This window comes from Pseudorasbora parva, chromosome 11 (assembly GCF_024679245.1).
Source record: "Pseudorasbora parva isolate DD20220531a chromosome 11, ASM2467924v1, whole genome shotgun sequence".
Lineage (NCBI taxonomy): Eukaryota > Metazoa > Chordata > Actinopteri > Cypriniformes > Gobionidae > Pseudorasbora > Pseudorasbora parva.
Window position 1 is genome coordinate 9,004,372 of NC_090182.1, and position 27,445 is coordinate 9,031,816.

The 27,445-nt window shown below is 37.7% G+C and overlaps 1 protein-coding gene across 2 annotated transcripts in view; it reads right to left on the reverse strand.

The window, feature by feature from the left end:
• The window catches only part of spock1 (SPARC (osteonectin), cwcv and kazal like domains proteoglycan 1), a 274,152-nt gene that overhangs the window by 47,081 nt on the left and 199,626 nt on the right, over positions 1 to 27,445 (reverse strand). For both annotated transcript variants that reach the window (XM_067456978.1, XM_067456977.1), the window contains 2 exons: positions 21,959 to 22,073; positions 4,682 to 4,814 (listed from right to left, as the gene is read on the reverse strand). In XM_067456978.1, coding sequence (XP_067313079.1) covers positions 4,682 to 4,814; positions 21,959 to 22,073 — 248 coding nt within the window. The remainder of the gene's footprint in view (positions 1 to 4,681; positions 4,815 to 21,958; positions 22,074 to 27,445) is intronic.

The following is a 27,445-nucleotide window of genomic DNA, read 5'->3' on the forward strand; positions in this document are numbered from 1 at the left end:
AATGAAGATAAAGATGTGTTCTGGCGTCTGTGGTGTTTATTGAACAAATCAGATAAGAGTCAATCGAGAGTCAGCAGCAGCTCATTTGATTGGCTACAGAAGAAGCTGGTCCCGCCTTCCTCCTCACGCTTGCAAAATTAACAGAATCGTGCCAAAACTGTAAGCGCAGCTAAAAGAAAGACGGAACTGTACAAATCAGATCATTTCGGTAACTTGTTTTGCACAACAAGTAATTTAGACATTTGCAACAGTTTTTTTTTTTTTTTTTTTTTTTTTTTTTTTTTTTTAAAGGGTCATGAAACCCCCCTGCTGCAGCGGTGTTTTTTCACACCTTCGATTTGAAAAAGCTTGTTAAAAGGGGAGTGGTCGACTGTGAAAAGGTGGGATGGTATTGTGTGGAAAGAGGGAATGTTTGCATAAATAGGGGAGTGTCTGTCAGTAGGTGCTGAGCGGTTCTGAGACATGTTCTTGGTTCACGTTGGCATTGTTTACCACAGAGAGATTAAATGAGGGATGAGTACAGCGAATGAGAGAGCTATGAGTGGCGTGCAGCAGAGATCGCAAATCATTCAGCTCTTCAAAGTTCAAACCAGCATAATTCAGTGAGAAATGAAAATAAATGTTATTCTGCATGACGAAATATTTTGCAAACGTGATAAAACTATATTTGTCCAAATATGCACGCTGTTTGGCAAGATGAACAACGCGCCGACTTGATAAGAGAACGTGAACCACCCAACATGCGATGTGATAAGAGATGTGTAATTCTAGATCGGGGTAAAAGCGAAGAGGTTTGAGGCTAGTCTCGACCGCGCATTGCCGTGACGATCCGCGCTGTCTATCACTCGGCAGCTAAATCTATATTTGTCCAAATATGCAGCACGCTGTTTCACTAAGAGCCCGAACACATGCGGTTTAGTGCATGGCTGTGACGACAAATAAAACGGAGAGGACGTGGCTTTTGTTCATTAGCCTACAGATTACAGATTGGTTATTTTGCACTCCTGACATAGATAGTCAACGCTTGCAGGTTCGGCGTGCGATTCCTCAGGTGAATTTTACTTTACCGAGCCTTTGTAGCAAAGGCTTCCACAGACGGCGCCGGTTACAGCTCGCTCGGCGCCCTTTACGTTACTTCGTATCAGCACAACGCCTAGCTTTCCTCCGTGACTTTTCCGCACGCTGCTTCCAAAACTTCCCCACCATATCTCTACAATAATGATGTAAGACGAGCCTGACAGAAGTGACTGTCTCATGCATATTAACTAAATTATCTTGTATGCATACTACAGCGCAGGGATTGGACTGAATGAGCTTTATGTCATGAATATATATCGAGAATCGCTCGGAGCGGTCGACGTCAGCATGTGCCCAGCTGCCCATACTTGGGCCGAAAAGGCCGTGCCGACGTCAGCATTTGTGACGTTGCTCCGACTAAACTTTTCAAACCGGAAGACAGAAATCGCTCTGAAAAATGCAAAAATAACTATTTTCACATATGCATACCATTAATGAGTACCCTTAGTGTTTTCAATGATGTGCAGCCTATACATATCTGTTTACATCTCAAAAAAAGTGTTTTGGGGTTTCATGACCCTTTAAACAAAGGTTGGTTTTACATGGCCAATCAGTTTTGCAGTTCCTGACTCTGTTGTTTTCACATGCGCGTGCGTTCATGTTCACAGGCGTGTAATGATTTTGGCCGTATTTTGGTGAAAGAAACGTGTCAAAAGTTTAAGCACAGAAAAATGGAAGTCAGAAGAATACAGATCATATTTATTTGCGTTAGCATGAAGCTGCAGTTTCACAATACACAAATTACACTTAAGAATAACAGTAAAATGATGCAAATATTTTTTTCTTACACTTGAGAGTCGATTTACACACTTACAAAACTTATCTTGCGCATGCAGTTCTTCATGGCATGAATTTACTTTCATAGTTTCAGTGGGACATAAAGCTTTAATTTAGGTTTTGTCATGAAAATGACTGTCCATGGATGGATGTTTTTGTTTATTATAATCTTTCTTTATATAATGTTACTGATTCTAAATCTACTTATCCTTTCATCCATCAGTATATAGATGTAATTATAGAAATACAGTATAAAGCAAGTCTCCATCAGGGCCATTACAGTATAGCTGTATTTTAATGGTGCATAAATATTTCATTTTGGTATTTTATTTTGTATCTGGTTTTATTTCAGTCTAGTTTCAGATATTTTGTCATACAAATTATTTTTTTCTTCCATGGATGTTTTAATTTTTGATAGTCTTTATCTATATAGTGTTACTGATTACAGCTGAAAATATCAGAAGCGGCGGAATAAGAGCAATCCAAATATCTGCCGTGTCCATGTGCTTTTCATTTCTCTATCTGTCCAAACCCTCTCTTGTATCTGTTCTCTCTCTAACTCCATCTCTCACATCTAATTTCATTCTGGCTGAAGGAAATGGAGTGGGTGGGGTTAAAGCAGTGCGGTCACAGACGGGAGGCACAGGTTAGGCTGGAGGTTCAGGTTTTTCTCTCTGTTCTTGAGCTGGAGGGGAGATTGCGCAGGACTCAAGAATCCAATATCAACAGCGGACACAGTTCATCCACCTAACCATCCATCACCAAACACTGCATCATTTACGCCAGGAGAGAGAGAGCTGCGCGCTGATATTGGAATTTAAAGGTGACTCTTTCCTCATTGGGACACAATGATCCTGTGTCTGATAGTGTTCAGGTTAAATCCCTGTGATCAGATTGCACTCGTACCTCACCTGGGGCTGGATTCACAAAACATTCATAAAAATAAAAATATTCTTAACTGCTACTACCACTTAAGAAACCAGCATATGCTGGTTAGGTATGTTTTGAAACATGGCACCTGGTTTAAGCTGGGGCCTGACTCTTAAAAAAAATCTTCATAAGAAAGAAGTTAAGAAACTGTTTAAGATAAATCCTAAGAAGTGGGTATGCATGTTTCTTAGATGAGTTCCAAGTGCAATTCTTGAAATGTTCTTAGTAAGTTCTTAAATAATTTCTTAAAAATATTAATTTTTCTTTGTTTTACCATCTTATGCATTCTGAGTTTTTACACAGTTAAAGACTTGGATTCCCATGCTAAACATGGACAAAGTTTCAAAAATTAAGTTGGACGTTTGATGGAGTATTTTCTGTGTCAAAAATACTCCTTCTGGTTTCTCACATGTGAAAATAAAAGGTGTTAATTGGAGTGAAAATCTGAAAATGAAATCTGAGTATTGCTGAAGACTTGAATGAAAAACACATCAAGTCCGTCTTTTTGCGCTGCGTGCAGATTAGGCCTACTGTAGATTTAATAAGTGTGCAGACTATTTTCGCCATGACTGGCATGACAGGAGTTAATCACTCTGCGTTGTGTTTTTAATGCGCCGTGTCATTAAAATCTCAAGATGTCTCAAGATGCAGGGGTCTTTCCCTTTCATTTGGTATTTCTTACGCTCTTTCTCTAGAGTGAATGTCTCTCTCTCTCTCTCTCTCTCTCTCTCTCTCTCTCTCTCTCTCTCTCTCTCTCTCTGTGTGTGTGTGTGGTGTGCTTTCTCGCTAGTTGTAGCTTGAGTGAGCACACATCATATACGCTAAACGATCGATCCGTGTCACTTCACTCGTCCATATTCATGGTACTATTAGTAATATACGTATATACATATTATATTATATTTAGCTAGCTACTGTTATATGGTAATGGTTAACATTTTAAACAATCTAATAAATTAATTAAACATCTTACCTGTGGGTATTTAAGATAGGTTGGGGGTTATCCTAACTTTAAGAAGTTATTTATACTATTATTTTTAAGAGCATTCGTTTCAGGAATATGAATACTTCTTAAATGTTATCTTAAGAACAATCTTAAGAAATGTATTTGAAAATAGCCCAAGAAATTTGCAATTAAGATTAATTTTATTCTTAAGAATGTTTTGTGTATCCGGTCCCTGGTCCTAAGAAAGTAGCCCAAGCTCAGGACCAGCTTATCAATCAATCAATCAATCAATCAATCAATCAACCAATCAATCAATCAATCAATCAATCAATCAATCAATCAATCAATCAATCAATCAATCAATCAATCAATCAATCAATCAATCAACTTTATGTATAGCTCTTTTACAATGACGATTGTTTTAAAGCAGCTTCACAGTATCAAACAAGACAATATTGCAACAAAAATGTATTTGTCTGTACAGTCGTTCTGGAGAAAACATTGATGTTATCAAGAACCAGCTGTTGCTTCAAAACATACCTGACCAGCATATACTGTTTTTTTCAACAGGGTATTTTCTTAAAGAGACCATGGAATCAAAATTAGCATTTTTTTTTCTTGTAGAAACCGCTCCAATACATGTCACAGCAGGGGGGAAAAAAATCACATTTTAAAAATATTTAAGAATATTTTGGATTCCAAAAACAGGTCTTAAACTCGGCATGAAACAAAAGTAAAATTCTTTTTTAAAAAGACATTCTTCGAAAAATATTTGAGAACAGGAGGAGATTATGGTGAATCCAGCCCCAGAACCTCAACACACACTTTACATTTCATCAAACATGGAAATCAGTCACAATTAACAGAGCACAAGTTATTCTTATTGGCGAGTCTTTTTCGTTCAGCTCAATTAAACTCATTTAACCACCATTCCCGTGATGAATGTCTCACCTTTGAGGAGTATGTGTGTCCATCCGAGCCGCACACTGAGTTGGAGTGAACTACAGGACACAGCCTACATTTCCCATGATTCATGGCTCCCATCCAGCGCTTATGGGGAAGATTTCCTTTCCTGGGTTTGACGCTTTAGAAAGGAAGAGGGAAAATTAGTGGTAAGTGTCACAATTAAAGGGATATATTTTTTATTTTGATATCAGAACACAGATTTAATTCACAGCATTTCAGCAGAAAAAAAAAATGTTATTTAGTACCCGATTTGGATTTATACAATATGAGTATATGATGCATGCCACGGAAATCCATTAATTCAAAGTTTTTCAAATGATATACAGAATAACACATTTTGTAATTTAATACATGGTCAAATTAAACATGTATCTACAGTTAACTGTAATAAACCGATTATGTTTACACAATCTAATAAATTTGGTTATACACACACACGTTAGCTGCTGTCTGCTGATCTTCGAAACCAAATGCTTGTTTATTATACTATAAGAGTCCTCTTTTTCTTGTCAAAAAACATGTCAAGTGTGAACACAGCCTAAAGGTGCAATTTTACGTTTAAACATTTTTATTGGACTTATTGGTTACACACACACACAGGTTTTTTGTGATTTGGGGGGACCGCTGGCTGTTTCTCACAATGTAGGTGAACTCAGGTTTATATTACATTATATCACACACACACACACACACACACACACACACACACACACACACACACACACACACACACACACACACACACACACACACACACACACACACAGTTCATACAGTTTAAAGTAGGCCTATAAATAATGGAAATAAATAAATAAAGTGTAATGTCTCTGTATCCCTCTATTAAATCTGTCCTTGAAGATTTTGTATTTTGCTATTAAATATTTCACCTTGGGAAAAAAGTATGTTTCAAACCCTGATTAGCGTGCTAAATTAGCTCTGATTATCTGCAATACAACAGCTAAAACCATATTTTTACAGACATTACAAAATACTTGCGGTTGAATCCGACAGGAATATGATTTTATGAGGAGATCAAATCTTACACAGCACTGGCTGATCAGATATCACACACTTATCACAATATCACAACATGACAAAAGACATCTATAATGTCACTCCTGTTCACAGTCAAAATGTCTATCTCATAGAAAGCGTGAAGCTGATCATCTGAAAGAGATAAACAAACATGATCACTGTCTGGTGACACAAGCATTTTTACAGAAGAGTGACAATATCAGAGATTTGATAACCGAGTATGTTTGTCTGTGGTTCGCTTTTACACTACCCTTTTGATTTCAAAAGAAGATCCTTCTGCTTACTAAATATGCATTTATTTGATAAATACAATAACATATTAATATTGTGGAACAACACTAAAATCTAAAACAACTGTTTTATATTTGAATATACACTCACCTAAAGGATTATTAGGAACACCTGTTCAATTTCTCATTAATGCAATTATCTAATCAACCAATCACATGGCAGTTGCTTCGATGCATTTAGGGGTGTGGTGCTGGTCAAGACAATCTCCTGAACTCCAAACTGAATGCCAGAATGGGAAAGAAAGGAGATTTAAGCGTGGCATGGTTGTTGGTGCCAAACAGGCCGGTCTGAGTATGTCACAATCTGCTCAGTTACTGTGATTTTCACACACAACCATTTCTAGGGTTAACAAAGAATGGTGTGAAAAGGGAAAAACATCCAGTATGCGGCAGTCCTGTGGGCGAAAATGCCTTGCTGATGCTAAAGGTCAGAGGAGAATGGGTCGACTGATTCCAGCTGATAGAAGAGCAACTTTGACTGAAATAACCACTCATTACAACCGAGTTATGCAGCAAAGCATTTGTGAAGCCACAACACTCAGAACCTTGAGGCAGAAGGGCTACAACAGCAGAAGACCCCACCGGGTACCACTCATCTCCACTACAAGGAGGCTAATAGGAAAAAGAGTCTACAATTTGCACAAGCTCACCAAAACTGGACAGTTGAAGACTGGAAAAATGTTGCCTACTCTGATGAGTCTCGATTTCTGTTGAGACATTCAGATGGTAGAGTCAGAATTTGGCGTAAACTGAATGAGAACATGGATCCATCATGCCTTGTTACCACTGTGCAGGCTGGTGGTGGTGGTGTAATGGTGTGGGGGATGTTTTCTTGGCACACTTTAGGCCACTTAGTGCCAATTGGGCATCGTTTAAATGCCATGGCCTACCTGAGCATTGTTTCTGACCATGTCCATCCCTTTATGATCACCATGTACCCATCCTCTGATGGCTACTTCCAGCAGGATAATGCACCATGTCACAAAGCTCAAATAATTTCAAATTGGTTTCTTGAACATGACAATGAGTTAACTGTACTAAAATGGCCCCCACAGTCACCAGATCTCAACCCAATAGAGCATCTTTGGGATGTGGTGGAACGGGAGCTTCATGCCCTGGATGTGCATCCCACAAATCTCCATCAACTGCAAGATGCGATCCTATCAATATGGGCCAACATTTCTAAAGAATGCTTTCAGCACCTTGCTAAATAAATTCCACCTAAAATTAAGGTAGTTCTCAAGGTGATAGGGGGTCAAATACAGTATTAGTATGGTGTTCCTAATAATCCTTTAGGTGAGTATATTTTAAAATGTAATTTATTCCTGTGATCAAAGCTGAATTTTCAGCATCATAATGCAAGTCTTTAGTGTCACATGATCCATCAGAAATCATTCTAATGTGATTATGGCACTATGGTGTTGAATTATTCTAATTTGCTGACCAAGAAACATTTCAAATCAAATCACCTTTAATTGTCAAAGTGTTTGGAACATACTACAGTACACTTTACAAGGCATGGTGTGTACATAAAATATACAAAACATCATAAATATACACAAAATACAGGATTTATACAACCCCAAATCAGAAAAAGTTGGGACAGTTTGGAAAACGCAAATAAAAAAAGGTAGTGATTTCTAAATTTACTTTGACTTGTATTTCATTGCAGACAATATGAACACAAAATATTTCATGTTTTGTCTGGTCAACTTCATGTCATTTGTAAATATGCATCCTTTCCTGTCATTCAGACCTGCAACACATTTCAAAAAAAGTTGGGACAGGAGCAATTTAGGGCTAGTAATGAGGTAAAAGGGTTAAATAATGATGTGATTTGAAACAGGTGATGTCAACAGGTGATTGAAATTATAATTATGATTTGGTACAAAAGCAGCATCCAAGAAAGATCTAATCCTTTAGGAGCAAAGATGGGCAGAGGATTGCCAGTTTGCCAACAAATACGTGAGAAAATTATTGAAATGTTTAAAAACAATGTTCCTCAAAGAAAGATAGGAAGAGATTTGGATATTTCATATTCAACAGTGCATAACATAATTACAAGATTCAAGGAATCTTGAGGAATTTCAGTGCGTAAAGGACAAGGCCGCAAGCCTAAGCTGAACAACCATGATCTCCGATCCCTCAGGCGGCACTGCATCAAGAATCGTCATTCATCTATAAGCGATAGCACCACATGGGCTCAGGACTACTTTGGCAAACCTTTGTCAAGTACCACAATACGTAGTTACATCCACAAATGCCAGTTAAAACTGTACTGTGCCAAAAGGAAGCCTTATGTTAACAGTGTCCAGAAGCGCCGTTGACTTCTCTGGGCTCGGAGGCATCTGGGATGGACCATCACACAGTGGAAATGTGTACTGTGGTCAGATGAATCAGTATTTTGGGGAGGAATGGACGCTGTGTGCTCCGGACCAAAGAAGAAAAGGATCATCCAGACTGTTACCAGCAACAAGTCCAAAAGCCAGGGTCTGTCATGGTATGGGGTTGTGTCAGTGCCCTTGGCAAGGGTAACTTGCACTTCTGTGAAGGCACCATTAATGCTGAAAAGTACATAGAGATTTTGGAGCATAATATGCTGCCTTCAAGAAGATATCTTTCCCAGGGACGTCCATGCATATTTCAACAAGACAATGCAAAACCACATTCTGCACACATTACAAAGTCCTGGCTGCGAAGGAAGAGGGTACGGGTACTTGACTGGCCTGCCTGCAGTCCCGACCTGTCTCCAATAGAGAATGTGTGGCGCATTTTGAAGCGCAAAATGCGACAATGAAGAAGGGGAAGAATTGCAGGAAGAATGGGACAAAATTACACCTGAAACACTTCATCACTTGGTGTCTTCAGTCCCTAAACGTCTTTTAAGTGTTGTGAAAAGGAATGGCAACATTACAAAGTGGTAAATGCTTTACTGTCCCAACTTTTTTTTAAATGTGTTGCAGGTCTGAATGACAGGAAAGGATGCATATTTACAAATGACATGAAGTTGAAAATATTTTGTGTTCATATTGTCTGCAATGAAATACAAGTCAAAGTAATTTTAGAAATCACTTCTTTTTTATTTTATTTGCACATTACAAACTGTCCCAACGTTTTCTGATTTGGGGTTGTACAATACAGTATATACACACATTATACAGATATACACAATACAGTACCAAGTAGGGTATACACATAGTCAAATGGCCTGTGGGAAGAAGCTGTCTCTTAGCCGGCTGGAGTCAGTGATGATCCTCTGGGCTTTACTCTCACACCACCTGGTGTAGATATTCTGGAGGGAGGGAGGCTCTCCTCCAACAATGTGATGGCTGTCCGGAGAACCCTCTGCAGAGCATTGCCGTTGAGGGTGGTGCTGTTCCCAAAGTCGTCGCTCTCCACGGTGCAGGTGTAGAATGAGCTGAGGATGTGGGGGCTCATTCCAAACTTCCTCAGCCAACGTGATCTCATGAGAATACATGTTTATTTTCTAACCTAAAGTGTAGTTTTACCACAAGTACATTTATTAAGTTTTCATACACAACGAAATATAACATTGAGGTATTGACAGCACTAAAACAGACATTTTTTACGTTCATACAGAAAAAAATAGGTGTCAAAATTGCACCTTTAGGGGAACAATAGCTTGTCACTTTGGCCTTAAAAGGATATATAGTACCTTTTTTTTACCACAAAAAGGTTTATAGTATTACCTTAAGGTACGAATTTGTTCTCTAATTGACTAATTAGAATACTAGTACTAGTGTACTAATTTGCAACTTTTAGGAGTAAAAAAAGATACAAAGATGTCCTTTTAAAGGGTACTGCCCTAGTGGCAAGCTATTTTATTCCTTAGGGTGTATTCACACTTGACGTCTTTTTTTGAAGCTTCCAGCGTCTGTTTTACATTATAATCCTATGGAGTAAACTGTGTTTTAAATAAAGTCGTGAGCACTTTTTGAAATGTCAACATCAATGTCTTTTTCTGCAGCTCAGCGTATCTTTTCAAGTTTAAAAAAGTTCAACTTTTCTGACTCGCCCACGTCAAGTGCATTTTTGACAGCTGACCAATGATAAGTTTGTTGTAAGTCCTGACTTGTTTGCATAACAACTAAGAAAAATGGAAACGTAGCCGGTAGATCGACTAATTGTGCTAGAGCAATGATTTTTAGCAGGCCTTCACACTGTCTTTTGTTAAAGGTGCCCTAGAATGATTTGAAACAATATGTTAAATTGTTCTCTGATATCTACATAGAGGGTTTGTGGCTTATTTAAGGGAAAAAATGGTCCAGATACAGTTTTACAGGTCCATTTACAACCCTATAAATTGTTCCTAGGATGTAATGCTCTGTTTTTGCCTTATTTGGAACAGTCATGAATATTAATGTAGAGCTCTGCTCTGATTGGCTTATTTCAGCAGCTCACAGCAGTTCAGCGAGTCCTGACCGTCCTGACACAACACAGACCGACTAAATGACACTTAGCAAAACATCTCAAATGGAGATTGATCAAATGCAGCTTACTTGTTTAGTGGTGTTTTCAGATCATCCGCAAGTGAGAAAGAGCTCGCATTCGTGCGGTTGCCAGATTTCAGTCATTTAAATCCACCAAACAGAGATTTTCTGTGAAAAAAACCCAAATACTATCCAGTGTTTTACCTAAACATGTCCAAGCTCTCTCTCGCTCATGGATGATCTGAAAACACCAATAGACAAGTAAGCTCCATTTCAGCAATCTCCACTGACTATCGTTTTAACTTATATGGTGGAAAAGGTGACGTTTGCTAGAAGTATCAAGTAAATGATATCTATGGTTGTATTTTGTAATACAAAATAATATTACCCTTTGTCATTAGACACACTATTTAGTTTTGTATGGTACTTGGAGTTTCCTATTGTTACTGTACTAGCATCTTGCGTCATCTAGACAATGCTGTCTCTCTAAGAAACTTTCAATTTAATCAGAAATTGTTTAAACAGTCAATAAGTGGATAAATCGCTACTTACTGCTTACAGGAATATAGTCGCCCCTTTTCTTCAGTTTAAGACGCTGAGCGAAGCTTGCTTGAAATGGGCCGAACAAACAAACGATTTGTTGTGGTATCCGATTATAATAAACCTCAACCATGACTGTTGACATATGACAACAGTCCCCTGCACAGCCTAAACATGACATGTGTCATGAGAGCCGTTTTTGCTATCCTCAAGTGTTGTTTGATGAATTGGCTACGTAATTTCCGCCTGACAATAAACATGTTTGTACAGATGCTGGGGGCGTGCATATAAATGATCACTTGCATCACGGTTGGGTTTATGTTGAGAAGCACTTTTTTTCCGTGGAGTTTTTGATTTACGAGATTTACATAAGAAGTAGGAGGCAATGGTGTTTGAGACTCACAGTATGTGATGTCCATGTACTGAACTCTTATTATTTCACTATGCAAGGTTAATTCAATTTTTCATTCTAGAGCACCTTTAAGTCTAAAATATGCTGCAAACCGCGCATCATCCAACTGGAGCTCCTGGACTAAATTATTGTGAGCAACATACTGTTTTCTTCCCTGTATAATGCAGTGCACCCACAAACGTCATTGTGAACTGACATTCTCCTCCCTGTTAACTTCAAAAACCAACGCAAGAGCCAACTTTCTCTTTCTCTGCACCACACAGCACTCTTGTCTGCTGTCTGCTGATCTTTGAAACCAAATGCTTCCAGCTTTTTTTTATTTTACTATAAGAGCCCTCTTTTTCTTGTCAAAAAACATGTCAAGTGTGAACACAGCTTAAAGGTGCAATTTTACATTTAAACTTTTTTATTGGATTTGTATTGAAACAAGTAGCATTTTAAACAGCACATAGTGGATCATATGCATACAAAAATGTTATGGCTGTATAATACCGATATTAACCAGTATGACAGACGCCCCACCACCCCAACCCACCCAGCTGTCCCAGTTGTCCCTTTAAATCCAGATCTTCCCACGAATGATTGTCCATTGAAGATGTTGTCCAACTAAGGACGGTAGAAGGAGCATTCAGAATACAATATGTAGTGCAATTTTGACACCTTTTTTTCTCTGTATGTAAATAATTTAAGCTTAAATGATAAACCATTTTGTAATATTTTGTTTGTTTGCTGTGAGACAAAAGGCATTTTCTCCTATACAGCGACTGCCAATTGAACCATAAAATACACCAAAACAACACAAATTCAGAAAAGACATCAATTTTATTTGCTCGCTGTAATCCAAATCTTTAGTCCATACGTTTGTGAGGAACAGATCCAAATTCAGCCCTTTATCCAGCAATCTTCATCTCCATTCTTAAATCCTGTGCTCGTTAAGATGGATTCAAATTCAAAAATTGCACCCCCAAGAAGCATTATGACATGTTTCATCTCACATTGCGACATGCCATGTTTCAGTCAATGTACATTTAAAAATGGGAAATGCACGCCTTCACAGAGTGAATATTTTCATGGATAACTTAAATTCTGTTCTGTACAATATATTATTTATACTATTATTAACTGCCAGAGAGTACTGTGGCTGCAACACATCGTCCTTTTGACATGTTTGCAATAAATGAATTATTGTGATTACACTTGTCTGTCTGTAATGTTTTTCTACATAGATTTAAGAAATGGTTATTGGTTTGGAGGAAGGAGTAGGATTATATTGTTACTAAAAATGTACATTTTCCTACACGTCTGTCATTTGCATTTTATTATTTTTTATATTTTGTCTAAAATTGTAATATTTAGGTTTGAGAATAGGGCTAAGGGATTTTACATTAATATAAAATGTTAAAAATAAAATTATACTGATATCTTTATGATATGAAACATATGTGAATATTTAAAGTTTTGTAGCTGAGTAATAATGCTTAAATGTTGCCGATACGACCACATTTTACGTTTTAGTATCCATCCAAACACATGAAAAGTATGCTTTGTGTCTTTTGAGTTTGAAGTTACGTATTAATACCTACGTATTAAAGAGGTGGTAAAACACATGTTTTCGAAGGCTTGGTTATGTGCACTGTGACATGTTCATGCTTCGTTTAAAAAATAACAAAAAAAAATTCATACATTTGACCTTTATTGTACACTGCACTGTCTCTCCTTGTAAAAACAGTCAGATGGTTTCCAGATTCTATGAAGCCAGTCCCTCAAAAATACCCAATGGGCTCAGATTGGTTAGCTGGCCCAGCTGTGTTGTGATTCACTAACCGCCAGCCTACTCTTCTCCACATCAATAAAAAATTGCCGCGCCCCCTTTATTTAATATTCTCGCACGAGGGGCTTTTGTATATATTGGAGCTGCTGATGTTAGCAAACCTGGAGGAAAAGGCTGTAGCTCCCTACCGGCCGTTTGCTGTTGTAAAAGCATGTATCTCCCTTTGCTTTAAACTTTGAGCCTTTTATCTTTGCAGATGTTGTTTATGCTCAAAAAGCAACATTACACACTAGCTAAAGTTAGAAAAGTGAAATCGTGTTTTACCACCACTTTAACAAATGAGACCAGGCTGCCTCAGCCATCTCAGGAAGAGATCTCTCTTCTTCACCACTGCCTCTGTGTGCACCGGCAATATGAAGTCCTTGGTGTTGTGCGGCTAACCCTCTTCACTGGTGTGTCAGTGATGGTGTTGGGGTTGTGCGCTCAGTCCTGTCTCCTGAAGTCCACCACTAGCTCTTTGATCTTTTTGACATTGAGGGAGAGGTTGTTCTCCTGGCACCAATGAGGCGGGGAGTTCACCTCCTCCTCCATCTTCACCAGTAATCAATCCTACTATAGTCGCATCATCAGCGAATTTGACAATGGCATTAGAATTGTATGTGTGACAGATTTGTTTGGCCGTACAATCCCTGCAGAGCTCCAGTTTTGCGGCTCAGTGGGTAGCAGGTCTCGTTACCCATTCTGACTACTTGGCGTCTGCCTGACAGGAAATCCAGGATCCAGCTGCAAAAAGAGCTGTTCAGGCCCAGAGCCCGGAGTTTGCTGTTAAGCTTGGATGGTGTTGAATGCTGAACTGCAGTCATCAGTAGAGCGGTTGCCACAGTATCCAAACTGCAGTGTGTCTAGTGTGGCAGGGAGCACAGAACAGATGTAGTTTCTGATCATTTACTAATAATGGGAGTTAAAGCAACAGGGTGCCAGTCATTTTAGTTTGTTTGGGTATAGTGTTGATGAAGGATGTTTTGAAGCACGTGGGCACCACGGATAGGGAGAGGGAGAGATTGAATATGTCCAAAACATCTGCTGACTGTAAACATCTTTGAGTATGCAACTCAGAATGCCGTCTGGAACAGTGGCTTTGCGGATATTCACCTACTGTATGGATCGGGTTACATCTGCTATAGAGACCTCTGAATATTGGCTGCAGGATGACTTCTTGTGATGGAGGTGTTATGTCCTTTGAACTGAGTGTGTCAAGTATGTATTTAGCTCAGAGACAGTGATGTTTTTATTCCCTTTAAACTGATGCTTCCTTTGTTACAGTCATTGTTAAAGTTGCCAAATTTCTGCAGAATCAATAGCTATGGATGACCAAACTTCATGTGGCTTTCATATTAGCTCAAGAACAGTGTGTTGAGAGCTTCATGGAATGAGTTTTCATAGCTGAGCAGCTCATCTAAGCCCAACATCACCAAGTGCAATGCAGAGTGTCAGATGCGGTGGAGTAAAGCACACCGCCACTGGACTCTAGAGCAGTGGAGACGTGTTCACTGGAGTGACAAATCACGCTTCTCCGTCCGATGGACGAGTCTGGGTTTGGCATTTGCCAGGAGAATGGTACTTGCCTGAATGCATTGCGCCAAGTGTAAAGTTTGGTGGAGGGGGATTATGGTGTGGGGTTGTTTTTTCAGGAATTGGACAATTTCATGCACCCAACTTTGTGAGAACAGTTTGGGGATGGCACCTTCCTGTTCCAACATGACTGCGCAATCCGGCTGGGAGCCAGGCCTACATCAATGCCTGACCTCACAAATGTGCTTCTAGGAGAATGGTCAAAAATTCCCACAACACACTCCTAAACCTTGTGGAAAGCCTTCCCAGAAGAGTTGAAGCTGTTATAGCTGCAAAAGCTGGGCCAACTCCATATAAAACCCTATGGACTATGAATGAGATGTCATTAAATTTCATGTGCATGTGAAGGCAGGCGTCCCAAAACATTTGGCAATATAGTGCATATTTTTTTTAGGATTCTTTGATTAAACAGGATTTTTATTTGAAGAACAGCATTTATTTGAAATATAAATCTTTGTAACATGCCTTTACTGTCACTTTTGATCAGTTGAATGCATGCTTGTTAAATACAATTATTAATATAATTTAGTCTTAAAGTCTTTCTTTTGTATTTTTTCAATTTTATTAATTATATATAAATGATAAGCAGAGTTGTCTCTAATCCCCTTGAAGGGTTTTTTTTTTTTTTTGTTCTACTAATGAACTACTGACTGTACATTGAATCACTTTTTACACAACTGCTTACCAACCAAATAAGCAGACATGTAATATTGATTTGAGTCTAAATGATTTTATTACATGGAGAAAGAGAGCATGGATTGATACGATTTAAAACTAGCACATCTATTTAGGAAATCATATAACAGTGACATTGGTCCATTTAGCAGTTACAGTTCAGCATCATTATGCAAAAATATTGGCCAGCCGAATGCTGCGGGTGACCAATCACAGTTGTGTTCTCCAGAGAGCCGTGTAATAAGATGAACTCTATCCCAGTCCTTCTGAACTCATCTGCTAAATTCACCAACATTACTGACCAAGCATGAGGATAATCTGTCTCTGGTCACTATGAAGTGCTGGTCTTAAGCTAGTGCTTTTAAAGTCTACGTGCTGACCTGCTGGATAAATCGGCGAGATACAGTATAATGAAGAATATGACAGCATTACATTATGACTCTGTAATTTACATTTCATTATATTGAAGTATATTCGCAAGTGGAATTTACACTGCTGTGTTGGATCTGTTCTCAAAGCAGTCTTACTGTAGAAATGCAAAATGTATTAATACAACCAGCATGAGTCTCTTCTTCATAATTACACTTCAATTATAAGATTGCAATATTATCATCAATGGTTCAAACTCATGTTATGCATAATACTACAGGCACTTATGTTATTACTGAGAGACCAATATAGTTTGTACTAATATTTTGAATTAATTTATATATATATATATATATATATATATATATATATATATATATATATATATATATATATATATATATACATACATATGTTCTGTTTTTGAACTTTTTTTTCAATTTGAGTAATTTATTTTTTTTTATTATTTTTTTTATGTAATTTTTTAGTTTGTCATTTTAGTAGGCTACATCCAGTAATGAAAATAAGAAATTTTGCCTTAGCAACTAGCTGAAATAAAACAAGTTTTTGATAACAGTTTCCTATAATGTCTCAATTGTTAACATTAGTTAATGTGTTAACTAACATGAAAAAACAATGAGCAATCCATCTATTACTGTATTTATTAATCTTTGTTAAAGGTGCACTATGTAGTATTTTTGCAGTAGAATATCCAAAAACCACTAGGCCTGTGTTATATATTTTGTTCAACTGAGTAATTACAATATCCCAAATGTTTTCCAACTATTTGTAAATTGTGAGAAAATTGCTATTTTAACCAAGGACCCGGGACGTTTCAGCATAGCGTTTGATGGAGTCGCCTGTCAATTGCGTCATATCTGCGCTACCCTTGGTTTCGGGTTTTACTTGGCAGGAGCGCTTTACTCTTAGCAGTGTGAAGAAGTGAATGCACAGAGTAACGTCATAACATCATTTTAAACACACTTAAATGTATCTAATATGATAAACAGAGCTGCATTACCTCATAATCATAGCCGGAAGAGCGGATCAGTGCAGGGGCCCGGTGAATGTGTCCCGTCCCGTCATAATAAAGGTCCCGGTGCTCGCGAGGCGGGTATTTGTTTAATCGCTTCAGCGGCCGTACTCAGCTCCACAACACTCGGCCCTGCTCTGCTTCACACTACAGTAACGTTAATAACCGCATACATGAACATGATTTCTGCCCGAGACCTGTTTTCCACCGGCTGTGAGGTGAAGACCACATGTCCCAAAATACGGCGCTCACACTTGGTGTCATCAAACTACGCCTTTGTTTAGAATAGGCGCCCTCCAGTAGACGGAAAGTTGCATAGTGCACCTTTAATGTTAGTTAATAAAAATTCAGTCCTTCTTTGTTCATGCTAGTTCGCAGTGCGTTAACTAATGTTAACAAATAGAATAATGTATTAGGAAATCATAAAATTAATTAATTAACGTTAATAAAGGCTGTAGAAGTATTCTTAGTTCTTTTGAACTAACTAATGTTAAAAAATATAACCTTATTGTAAAGTGTTACCAATTTTGATATATTCATTTTCAGTTAATAGTTATTTTATTTCAAGATTTTTTTTTTTTATGGTTTAAGCTTTAATAACTTTGGTTAGGATGCTGCCTATGTAGACAGTAGACAACAAGGGAGCACACTAGATTTTAGCACAGAGGTGGTGCCTGTATGAAAACTGCAGTGTTTTTTTTTGTTTTTCAGTTAATTTGATAATTTGTTAACTACTTTTTATTAATAACTGCTCCTTTTGACACTGCACCATATGTAGATCCACTTGACTTTCCCCAACAATTAGTAAAACTGTGAAAAAAGTGTGCAGATTCCATGTGGGTCTACTTATGATTTATTAACATGTGTTATTTTGTTGTGCATAATCTCTCAGCGCTCTTCATGCATTATGTACTGCAGTGTTTTAAGGTGTAAATTAATGATCGGAAGCACCAGCTACACCTCATGTGCTGGTCATTAATGATAGATTGACCAATGCAGCGATAATTCCTAAGGAAAGCATTATCACACGCTAGCAGTGCGCTTGGCTTTCTAATCGGATCAGCATGTCGTTATTTCTCCAGGAGATGTGATATTTGCCGTGCCAGCATGTGCTTTGTGTTTGCATATGTAAGAGGGCGTTAGTAATTTAACTTTGTAAACTCTTGGACCTGCTCTAATGGCCATTACACAATTAGTATTTGTTTGACCAAACATAAAGAGGGCAGAGTCAAAAGCCGGGAATGACATGCCCTCAACGTTCCGCTGTCACTACAACGACAGACACCAATGGAATGATAATGTGACCCTGGAGAAGCGGAGCAGCTTCCCGAGGGTAAATACCTCAGAGGCCGATTAAACACAAGGACACATGCTTATTTATCTAGCGCTTGGAAATTATTTGCAATCAGGGTAATGGAATAAATGGTCAATAATTAGGCTACTAGAGGCCCAGAACTTCCAGGAGTTCAAGGTTTGGCTAGTTAGTTTGTGCTGGTAAAAGATGCATCAATTGCACCAAACAACTTCATAATAAGGTCCCATTTGTTAACCGTATTTCCTCAAATAAAAGCTTGTTCTCAATTAAATGCCGGGCCTCTGATGGTGGCTTGGGGCGTGCAATCTTAGAAGAAAAGGTTCTATTGGCGCTACATATTTGGAACCCTTAAAAGGTTAGAAGTATAGTTGAGTATACTCCAAAGACCCTTTTATGCTAAAAGAGTTCTATAATGACAAGAAAGAACCCTTTTGGCACTTAAAAGGGATTCTATAGAACACTGCAAAAAAAGAAAATAAAAAAAGCATTTCTTATCTTAGCAAAACCTCTCTTCATTTTGAGTTATTTCCCCCCCAAAATAAGACAATTACTTTTTCTTGTCTAGTAAATACTTCTTGTTTTAAGAATGCTTAGATGTTTGGACTAGAAACAAGACAAAAATACTAAGAAAAGCATTTGGTGCCACTTAATATTAGGTGGCCTTAAGTACTATGTACTTACATCAAAACAATAAGTACAATGTACTTACTGTGTTCAAATTGTATTGCAAAGCACCTTTGCCTATATTGAGGTGGGATACGGGTAGAGTTAGAGACAGGTGTGTTAAGGGTAGGCTTAGGTGTAAGGGAAGTGTCAACTGTGTAATTACAAATGTAACTACAGAAATTAATTACAGACGTAATTACATGCCGGCATTTTTTTAAATGTAAGTACAATGTCAAAACATGTATGTACACAATAAGTGCATAGTATCAAATGATTAATTACAATGTTAGTACATAGTAGTTACACTCTAAAAAATGCTGGGTTAAAAACAACCCAAGTTGGGTTGAAAATGCACCGACCCAACAATTGAGTTGTTTTAACCCAATGGTTGAGTTGTTTTAACCCAGTGGTTGAGTTGTTTTAACCCAGTGGTTGGGTTAAATGTTGCTTAAGACAACCCAATTGCTGGGTAAGAACAACTCAACCATTGGGTTAAAACAACCCAATTGTTGGGTCGGTGCATTTTCAACCCAACTTGGGTTGTTTTTAACCCAGCATTTTTTAGAGTGTAAGGCCACCTGATATAAAGTGGGTCCCCTTTTCTTCTAAGAGTGTGGTAATAAAGGCCGGTCTCAAATTAAGGCCAGGGGAAAAGGTGTGGTTATTCTCCTAAATGCCTTTCATTTAATGTACATTCAAGTTCATCGTAATGTTCAGTTGGGTTGTGTCCGGCTGACCAACATCACGATGGAGCGCAACCATCCTGATGCCACGCGGCCCGATGTCAGTCTTGCCAGTGCGACACACACTAATCCAGGTCTCTTCTATAGTTAACCTAAAAACTTCGCAGGGATAGCTCTGTAAATTAAATTGAGAATATAACGGATGCATGTGCCATTTTAAATAGGCTATTGTAGTCTATGAGAGATGCGACGTCTGTGAAAATACCGTGTCAGGCAGGCTACACAAATATTGATCATCACAATGCGTGCGACTCAATCTGCTCCCTAGTTCAGTAGTCAGGGCACTGATCAGGGAGTCAGCCCATTGACTTATGTTCTGATCAATGCCCTGACTAGTGGACTAGGGAGCAGATTAAGACACACCCGATAATAGCCTCTCGTTTTTTTTATGTCTTAAGGGGGTCACACACTGGACAAGAAGCTCAGCGCCGCGCCGCACCGCGTCTCTGGTATCTCACACCGGACGAGCACATTATATACGCGCAAGCTCAGTTTTGAATCGACTTCTGACAGACGAGCTGCACGATGTGTGTATCTTGTAACACGGGCTGAAATCAGTATGTACATTGACGATTTGAGGGAAATATAATATTTAATATAAATATAAAACCTTTTTAATATAAAACCTTGAAAATGCGCTCTGTGGCACGGCAAGATTTTGAACAAGCATCCGGTGTGAAGCGTACGCTGTGACCCCCTTCCCTGCATTTAACTTAAAATTCCGATAGGCTACAAAATATATAAACTAGGCTACACGAACAGCTGTTCAAAAACAATATGGATAATCAAAATGTTATAGGCTAAGTCCGTAATGGATTGAGAAAAGTGCATGCAAACTATTGAAAGCGGGAATGAGTAATTAGTTGGGTCAGAAAAATAACGAAATTATATTTTTCCAAGTATAAAAAAAAGAGACATACTGTAGGAATGATACTGTAGGTTTAAGTTGTGCTTAACTATACTTAAGAGGAAGCTTTTTTCCCTAATGTGCAACTAGGCTTTAGAAAGCAATGAGTTATTAGTTGGGTTAGAAAAATAACGAAATTATAGTTTTTTAAAGTATAAAAAAATATTTATGTAAAGAGATATAGTAAAATAAAAAGTGTTTAAAAGTGCACAACTATACTTAAGTGGAAGGAAGCTTTTTTCCCTCACGTGCAACAATAAAGCACCGAGTCATTAGATGGGTTAGAAAAATAACAAAATTATATAGTTTTTTTTAAAGTAGGAAATAATATTTATGTAAAGAGATATATTAAAATAAAAAGTGGTTAAAGCCTACACAACTATTCTTGAGGAAGCGTTTTCCCTCACGTACAGCCAAGCACTGGGTCATTAGTTGCGCTAGAAAAATAATGAAATTATATTTTTTTATAAGTAAAGTAAATAAAAAAAATAAAAAAATATTTATGTAAAATAAACAGTGCTTAAAAGTCTACACAACTATTCTTAAGTGAAAGGGAGCTTTTTCCCTCATGTGCAACCATAAAGCACAGAGTTTAGCCCGAGTCAGGCGAAAATAACCTCACACAACCGCAACGTATAGAAATTAAGAGCGGAATAAACATTTTACATTTTTCAAACTGACTCAATTGTGGTTACAGATTAGGCTACCGTAATTCTGACCCAAATTGCTTTGTCGCCTTTCTGGCTGTTGTTGTATGGTGATATTTTTGCAAATGTTTCTTAAAAAAAAAATCAATGATATTTATCCATTGGAACGATCACTTTAAATTTAACGGTTTATTTAAAGCAATTATTTTTCAAACAGATGGGATTAGAAATACAGGCCTGCCCCTAATAAAAGCCTGCTTCAAATAAAAGCCGCTTCCCATCGGCAGTTCAGGTAAATAAAGGCCCCGGTCTTTATTTGAGGAATTACGGTAAATACATTATTTATGAACTAACTATTCTAAAGCATTTATTAATCTTAGTTAATGTTCATTTCAACATTGACTTATATATTATTAAAAGATCAGAAGTTGTATCTTGTAGATTAATAAGTATTGTAACAAATGAATCACTTGTTGTTAGTTAATGTTAGTCAGTGCATTAACTAATGTTAACTAATGGGATCTTATTGTAAAATGTTAGCAAAAACAATATTGAAATAATGATTTAATTACTTAATTAATTAATTAATTAATTAATTAATTAATTAATTAATAAACAATTGTGCAGCTAAAGTACAGTACAGTCATTTCTTTTCTTTTTGTCACATAATATTTTTCACATTTTTTGTATAATTTTACACTTGCTACCCAAAACACCTGATAACTGTTGCCAAAATCTAAATAACCTTTAAACTAATCAAAATATTAATGTCTTACCTGTGCTGTGCTGGTTTGTGATTGGTGCAGATGGCCGTCTGGAAGTCGTGGCTCACACACACTTTGTGAGGAGGGCAGCGAACCTTCAGACAGGGGTCTTTAGTGCTGTCCAGCCCTGCAAGACAGAGAAAGACTTCATTTAATATGATTAACTCAATCTTTCCGGGTTAAAACCAGCCTTCCGATCATCCAATCTCTGATCTGTGTTTATGTCTCTCGCACACTCACACACACACACACACACACACACAAACAAACACAAACGCTATCATCTTTTATATTCATGTTCTTTTGTTTCGGGTTTTCCTCTCCAGGAAAGAAAAACAGAGGAGATTCAGTCAGATGGCATGAAAGGAAGCGAGAGAATCTGATGGAGGAGAGGAGAGCTTTACTCTGGCAAACACACAGGAGAAACAATGCAGCAGCCTTCTGGCAAATGTTTTATCATCTCACACACACATACACACACATACACACACTCACTGCGCTGACTTTGAGCAATAGCTCAGTGTAAACACTTCCTGACAAATGGAGGAAGAGGAGAAACACTGTCTTGCTCTCTGCCATCTTTTCTTCTTCTAACAGGTAATGTAGTTCTTCCAGCAGGAAGAAGGAGGATGAGGAGAAATAGTGCATGTGCGGAGATGGTTACGAGAACTCATGAGATATTCATCTGTCAGGAAACATTAAATACACATGTTTCCTCAGCCCTCTATTACAGTGCACATTCAATTTTAACTATCAGACAAACAGAAGTAACGTCAATGTATAGCGACGTTGTATAGAGAGAGAGAGAAAGAGAGAGAGAGATAGAGAGAGAGAGAGAGAGAGAGAGAGAGAGAGAGAGAGAGAGAGAGAGAGAGACTGAATCACACAGGTGGGTTTAACAGAGGTCAAACACTCCATTACTCCCTCTGACCTTCACATGTCTGTGTGTGTGTTCATCGGGGAAGTTTGATGCCAACCTGCTGCTCATCTGGAGCGCAGCCATGCCAACTGGCCTTCAATACAGCACACACAGACACACACACACACACACACACACACACACACACACACACACACACACACACACACACACACCGTTGATTTACAGCTCTTATCGCTCCTGCTAACAGAATAAATACATCACATTTAAAAGAATAGTTTACTCAAAGTTTCCTCTCCCTCATGTGTGACTTTCTTCACAAAATATATTACAATTATACAGCGAAACAATGATATAACAAGACACTGAAACAATGATATAAATAAGGATGTATTGAAATGACAAAACCATAATATGATGACACAATGATACAGCGAATGATATGGATGACATAACCATAATAGGTTGACACAATGAAACAGCGACAAAACCATAATGTGATGACATAATGATAAAATGAAATGCAAAACAACAGAACACTGATGCAACAAAGTGCTACAATTAAACATTAATAGCCCCTTTCACACATATAGTCTTCACACATATAGTCTTCACCCGTCTCTGGTGTGATGACTTCAATCTTTCGAATATTCCTATTTAAATATTGTTTCCTCGACACGTCATCCTAAATAAACCCGACTCCAGCGTGATGACTCCGATCCTTCCAATATTCATATTCTTGTGTAATCGACGCGGCATCCTCAATAAACCCGTCTCTTGCGTAATACCCTGAACTTTTGAATATTCTGATCTAATATGATTTCTGACCTGTAAGGTTGCCAGAATAATAATCATACACGGTGTGTTAATAGGCCAGAGGAGAACTGCCTCCCAGACTGAGTCTGGTTTCTCCCAAGGTTTACTTTTCTCCATCATGCCCTGATGGAGTTTTGGTTCGTTGCCACTGCCGCCTTTGGCTTGCTCATGGGGACACTAAAATTTCAACTAAAGTTTTCAACTAAATATCCAAATAAAATGAATTACTAAATTAACTGTATCAACTTTATTACTGATCTGCCCACATTGTTGTTATATGAGAAATTGAAATGAGCTGATAACATGACTGTACAGCCAAATCAAATTTTGTTGGAGTATTGTCCTGTTTAACACTGTGAAGCTGCTTTGAAACAATCGTCATTGTAAAAGCGCTATATACATAAAGTTGACTTGACTAGTAAATTCCCGGTTACAGATCATATGTGAAAATGACCTTTTCAAAAACAGTTAAACTGGTTCCAGCAATTTACCAGTAAAGGAAGTTATAACATTACCAGTAAAATACCGGTAATGTGCGCTGTGTGAACATGGAATGAAGATTACCGGTATATTCTTCTTACCGGTAAGAAGTCTGCTTTGGGTTAAGCATAATTTGGAGATGGTGTGATTACTCCGCGTCGTTTATAGAAAGCTTTTTAATCGTTTTCTATTTATAAATATGTGCTAAATTATCATCTTTGACCGTTGCGCTACGTCTTGCAGCTTTTTTAACGTGTTGTGCTCGAGACCCAGTCTTCTCCATTCATCAGCACTGCGGGTCTGAAGTTGGATACTGTAATGCGTGTGTTGTGTTTTTAAGAGCAAACACACGCTCTGTTTCATCATCCTTTATGAACAGTCTCTTACAGGTAAAAAGGCAGAATGCTGTTGCTTGTGTGAACAGCAAATTTATGTATTTATCAGTAGTCATTCTGTAAATTTTACGGTAATTTACCGGTATTGCTGTGTGAAAGGGGCCAATTATACAAAAGATGTAATTGTAGCATTGTATTGTAATGAAACAACAGAACAGTGAAACAAAGAAAACAATACACAGAAAAAAATAATAATAATACAAAACTCTATAGCTGCATTTACATGGACCCTAATTATCCATCCGTGACCAGACTATAGCACAGTCGGAATTAAAAAGTCAAGTGATCTAACACGTCAAAAGATCAGTTCCAATTTGAAGCTTGTGACATATAAACATGCACATCAACCAGATAAATGTATCAATGGACCAATATTTAACGTATTATTTATGGGAAAAAAGGGTAAAGTCGAAATGCCTGTTAGAACCAACAATGTTTGACATCAATTAGGTCCAACCTTGTTCCGATGCCATATTTGAATATGGAAATGAGATGTGAGAGCTGCAGATGAGGGAAAGATTTATAGTGATTAAAGATTTAAAGTTCAGTCTGTTCCTCACAGAAAGCATCATGACTCTAGAATACTTGAATACTATGCACACAGTAAAGTCATATAAACTATTTTCATGGTGCTTTTCGGAGTCACTTTCTCTGCATGGAAAAGAACAATCCAGATATTCTGCTCCTCTTCAAATACACATTATTAATTCTTACACACTTCTGTTTAATCTGTAATACCTCCGTTCATTTCTTCAGTTCATCTTCCTCTCTGTCTTCCTCTCTCAGTGTTTAGTGTGGAAGTGTGTGTGTGTATGTGTGTGTGTTTGTGTATATTTTCCAAATGTCGATAAAAACTATTGCGAAATGACATTGTTTCCATTAACCAAGGTCATTCCAAAAAACATGGCAATGGATGTTAGTAGATTTAAGTATATCGCGGCCACTGCACTAGCCATTATTTTTAATTTAAGGAGGTGAGTTATCAAAGCATTAATGGCAAGGAAAGCCCCTTATACTTGGGAGTGTCACGTATGAGGTGTTTCTGCTTCAAGGTCTTGATACATTTTGGCATGTCTTTGTTGTTTAAAATCCAGTATTCACAAAATTATTTATTTATTTAATTTAAGTTAGGGGAGAGCAGTAGCCTGACAAGCCAGACCCACATCAAGATGTTTGGTCTGGAAACTCACCATAGACAGCTCAATCCGAGGGGCGGATAAACGGTTGTCTTTCAAACTCCCTCTGCACACGATAGGATAGAGTTACAACCAACCAGAGCAACGAAGGTGAAGCAGAGCTTGTTGATAGATTAAACATTCACCGTATCCGGTCGGCTAAACTCCGAACACATCTTCCCTTTTTAAGAATGACTTCAGTGCCGTTCTTTGTTCTTTTCTCAGAGGAAAGCTTAACTCCAAGTCTTCCAGAGTCGCGGTCAAAGCTGATTCGAAAGACCGCCGTTCGCCAGTTTCTGTGTTTACTAGAAGCACGCAAACGCAACTCGGCCGTCGTCATTATGGCCCCGCCCACCGACTCTATACACGATGTGATTGGTCCGGAAAGAGTTAGGCGAATACAGCTCAGAAGGGTATTGAGAGTTGCTAGACGACACTCGCAGCAGATTAGATTTGCTGCAGCTAGGGTGGGTCTTGATTTCTAGGCTAGGAGAGCAGGGGCGAAAGTACCATTTTTCAGAAAAACAATTTTTAAATATTTTTTTTAGACAGAGATATATATTTGCTCTGGTCAATAACTCACAAGTGTGGTTTATCAATAGCAGGTGGTATTTTGTACAAATGCAGAACGACTACAGTATAATTTCACTTTAAACATAAGATGCAGATTATTACTTTTGAACCCATCAGTTGGGACGAAAGTAACACACAGGTGGGTCAAAAGTAACACAACAATTTTTTAGAAAAGCTAGATTGTTTTGTGTTACTCTTGTTTTTATTAAATATACCTGACTATGACCTTGTTAATATGTAACTGGAAACATATTTGTAGCTACTTTATCTTTGCAAAAAAAATTAAATTAAATTTTCAATTTTAAGTTTAATCAAATGTTTCAAATATAACCTGACAATACAAACTTGTAGGTTTAGAATATATTTTTGTGCAATGTCAATCTATTTGATAATTTTTTTCTTCAACAATATGAAAATTAAATTAGCATAATATGCATTATATATATAAAAGTGGGACAAAAGTAACAAGTGTTACTTTCGTCCCGACAGGAAGTCCTGACATTTAAACACGATTTACTTTCATACTGAAAAACTCTGAAAAGACAAACCTTCAGGATGTGTAACAGCAATAAATAATCTGTAGAGTGATCATTACTGTGACACATGAAACGAGAAACACAACTTGTAATTCGAAAAAAAAGTACCGCTTCAGTAATTTACTTTCCGTACTCGAAAACTATATTTTGGACCCAACCGTGGTAAACGATGATGAAATCACATGATTTTTGGCAAATCCACCAAGGGTTGCGTGCTGAATGTGCTGTCATAGCTTGGAATGCAAATGTAGTCAGGGCTCTGAGAAAATTGCTTTGTTACTTTCGTCCCGCGTTACTTTCACCCCGGTTCTCCCCTAATTATTTATAAACTATAAGTTAATTATTTATAGTATTTTATGAGTTTAATAAAGAACTCTGTCTTGTCTTCTGTTGAAATGATCGACATATACATACACCAGGTGACCGAATAAACTGTTTCCACCACATATTTGCATAATATTCCTTTTTCTAATTGCCACCTCATGCACATATAAAAACTTTTTCACAATAAAAGGGAGTTTTTGATAAATGTATGTGTCTCCATTGGGTGTATTTTCAATCCACAATTTCAATTTGAGCAATTTGCAGGGTGATGGAAACACAGCTATTGATGGAGTTCAGGCCTTTCTCAACCCACTGAAGAA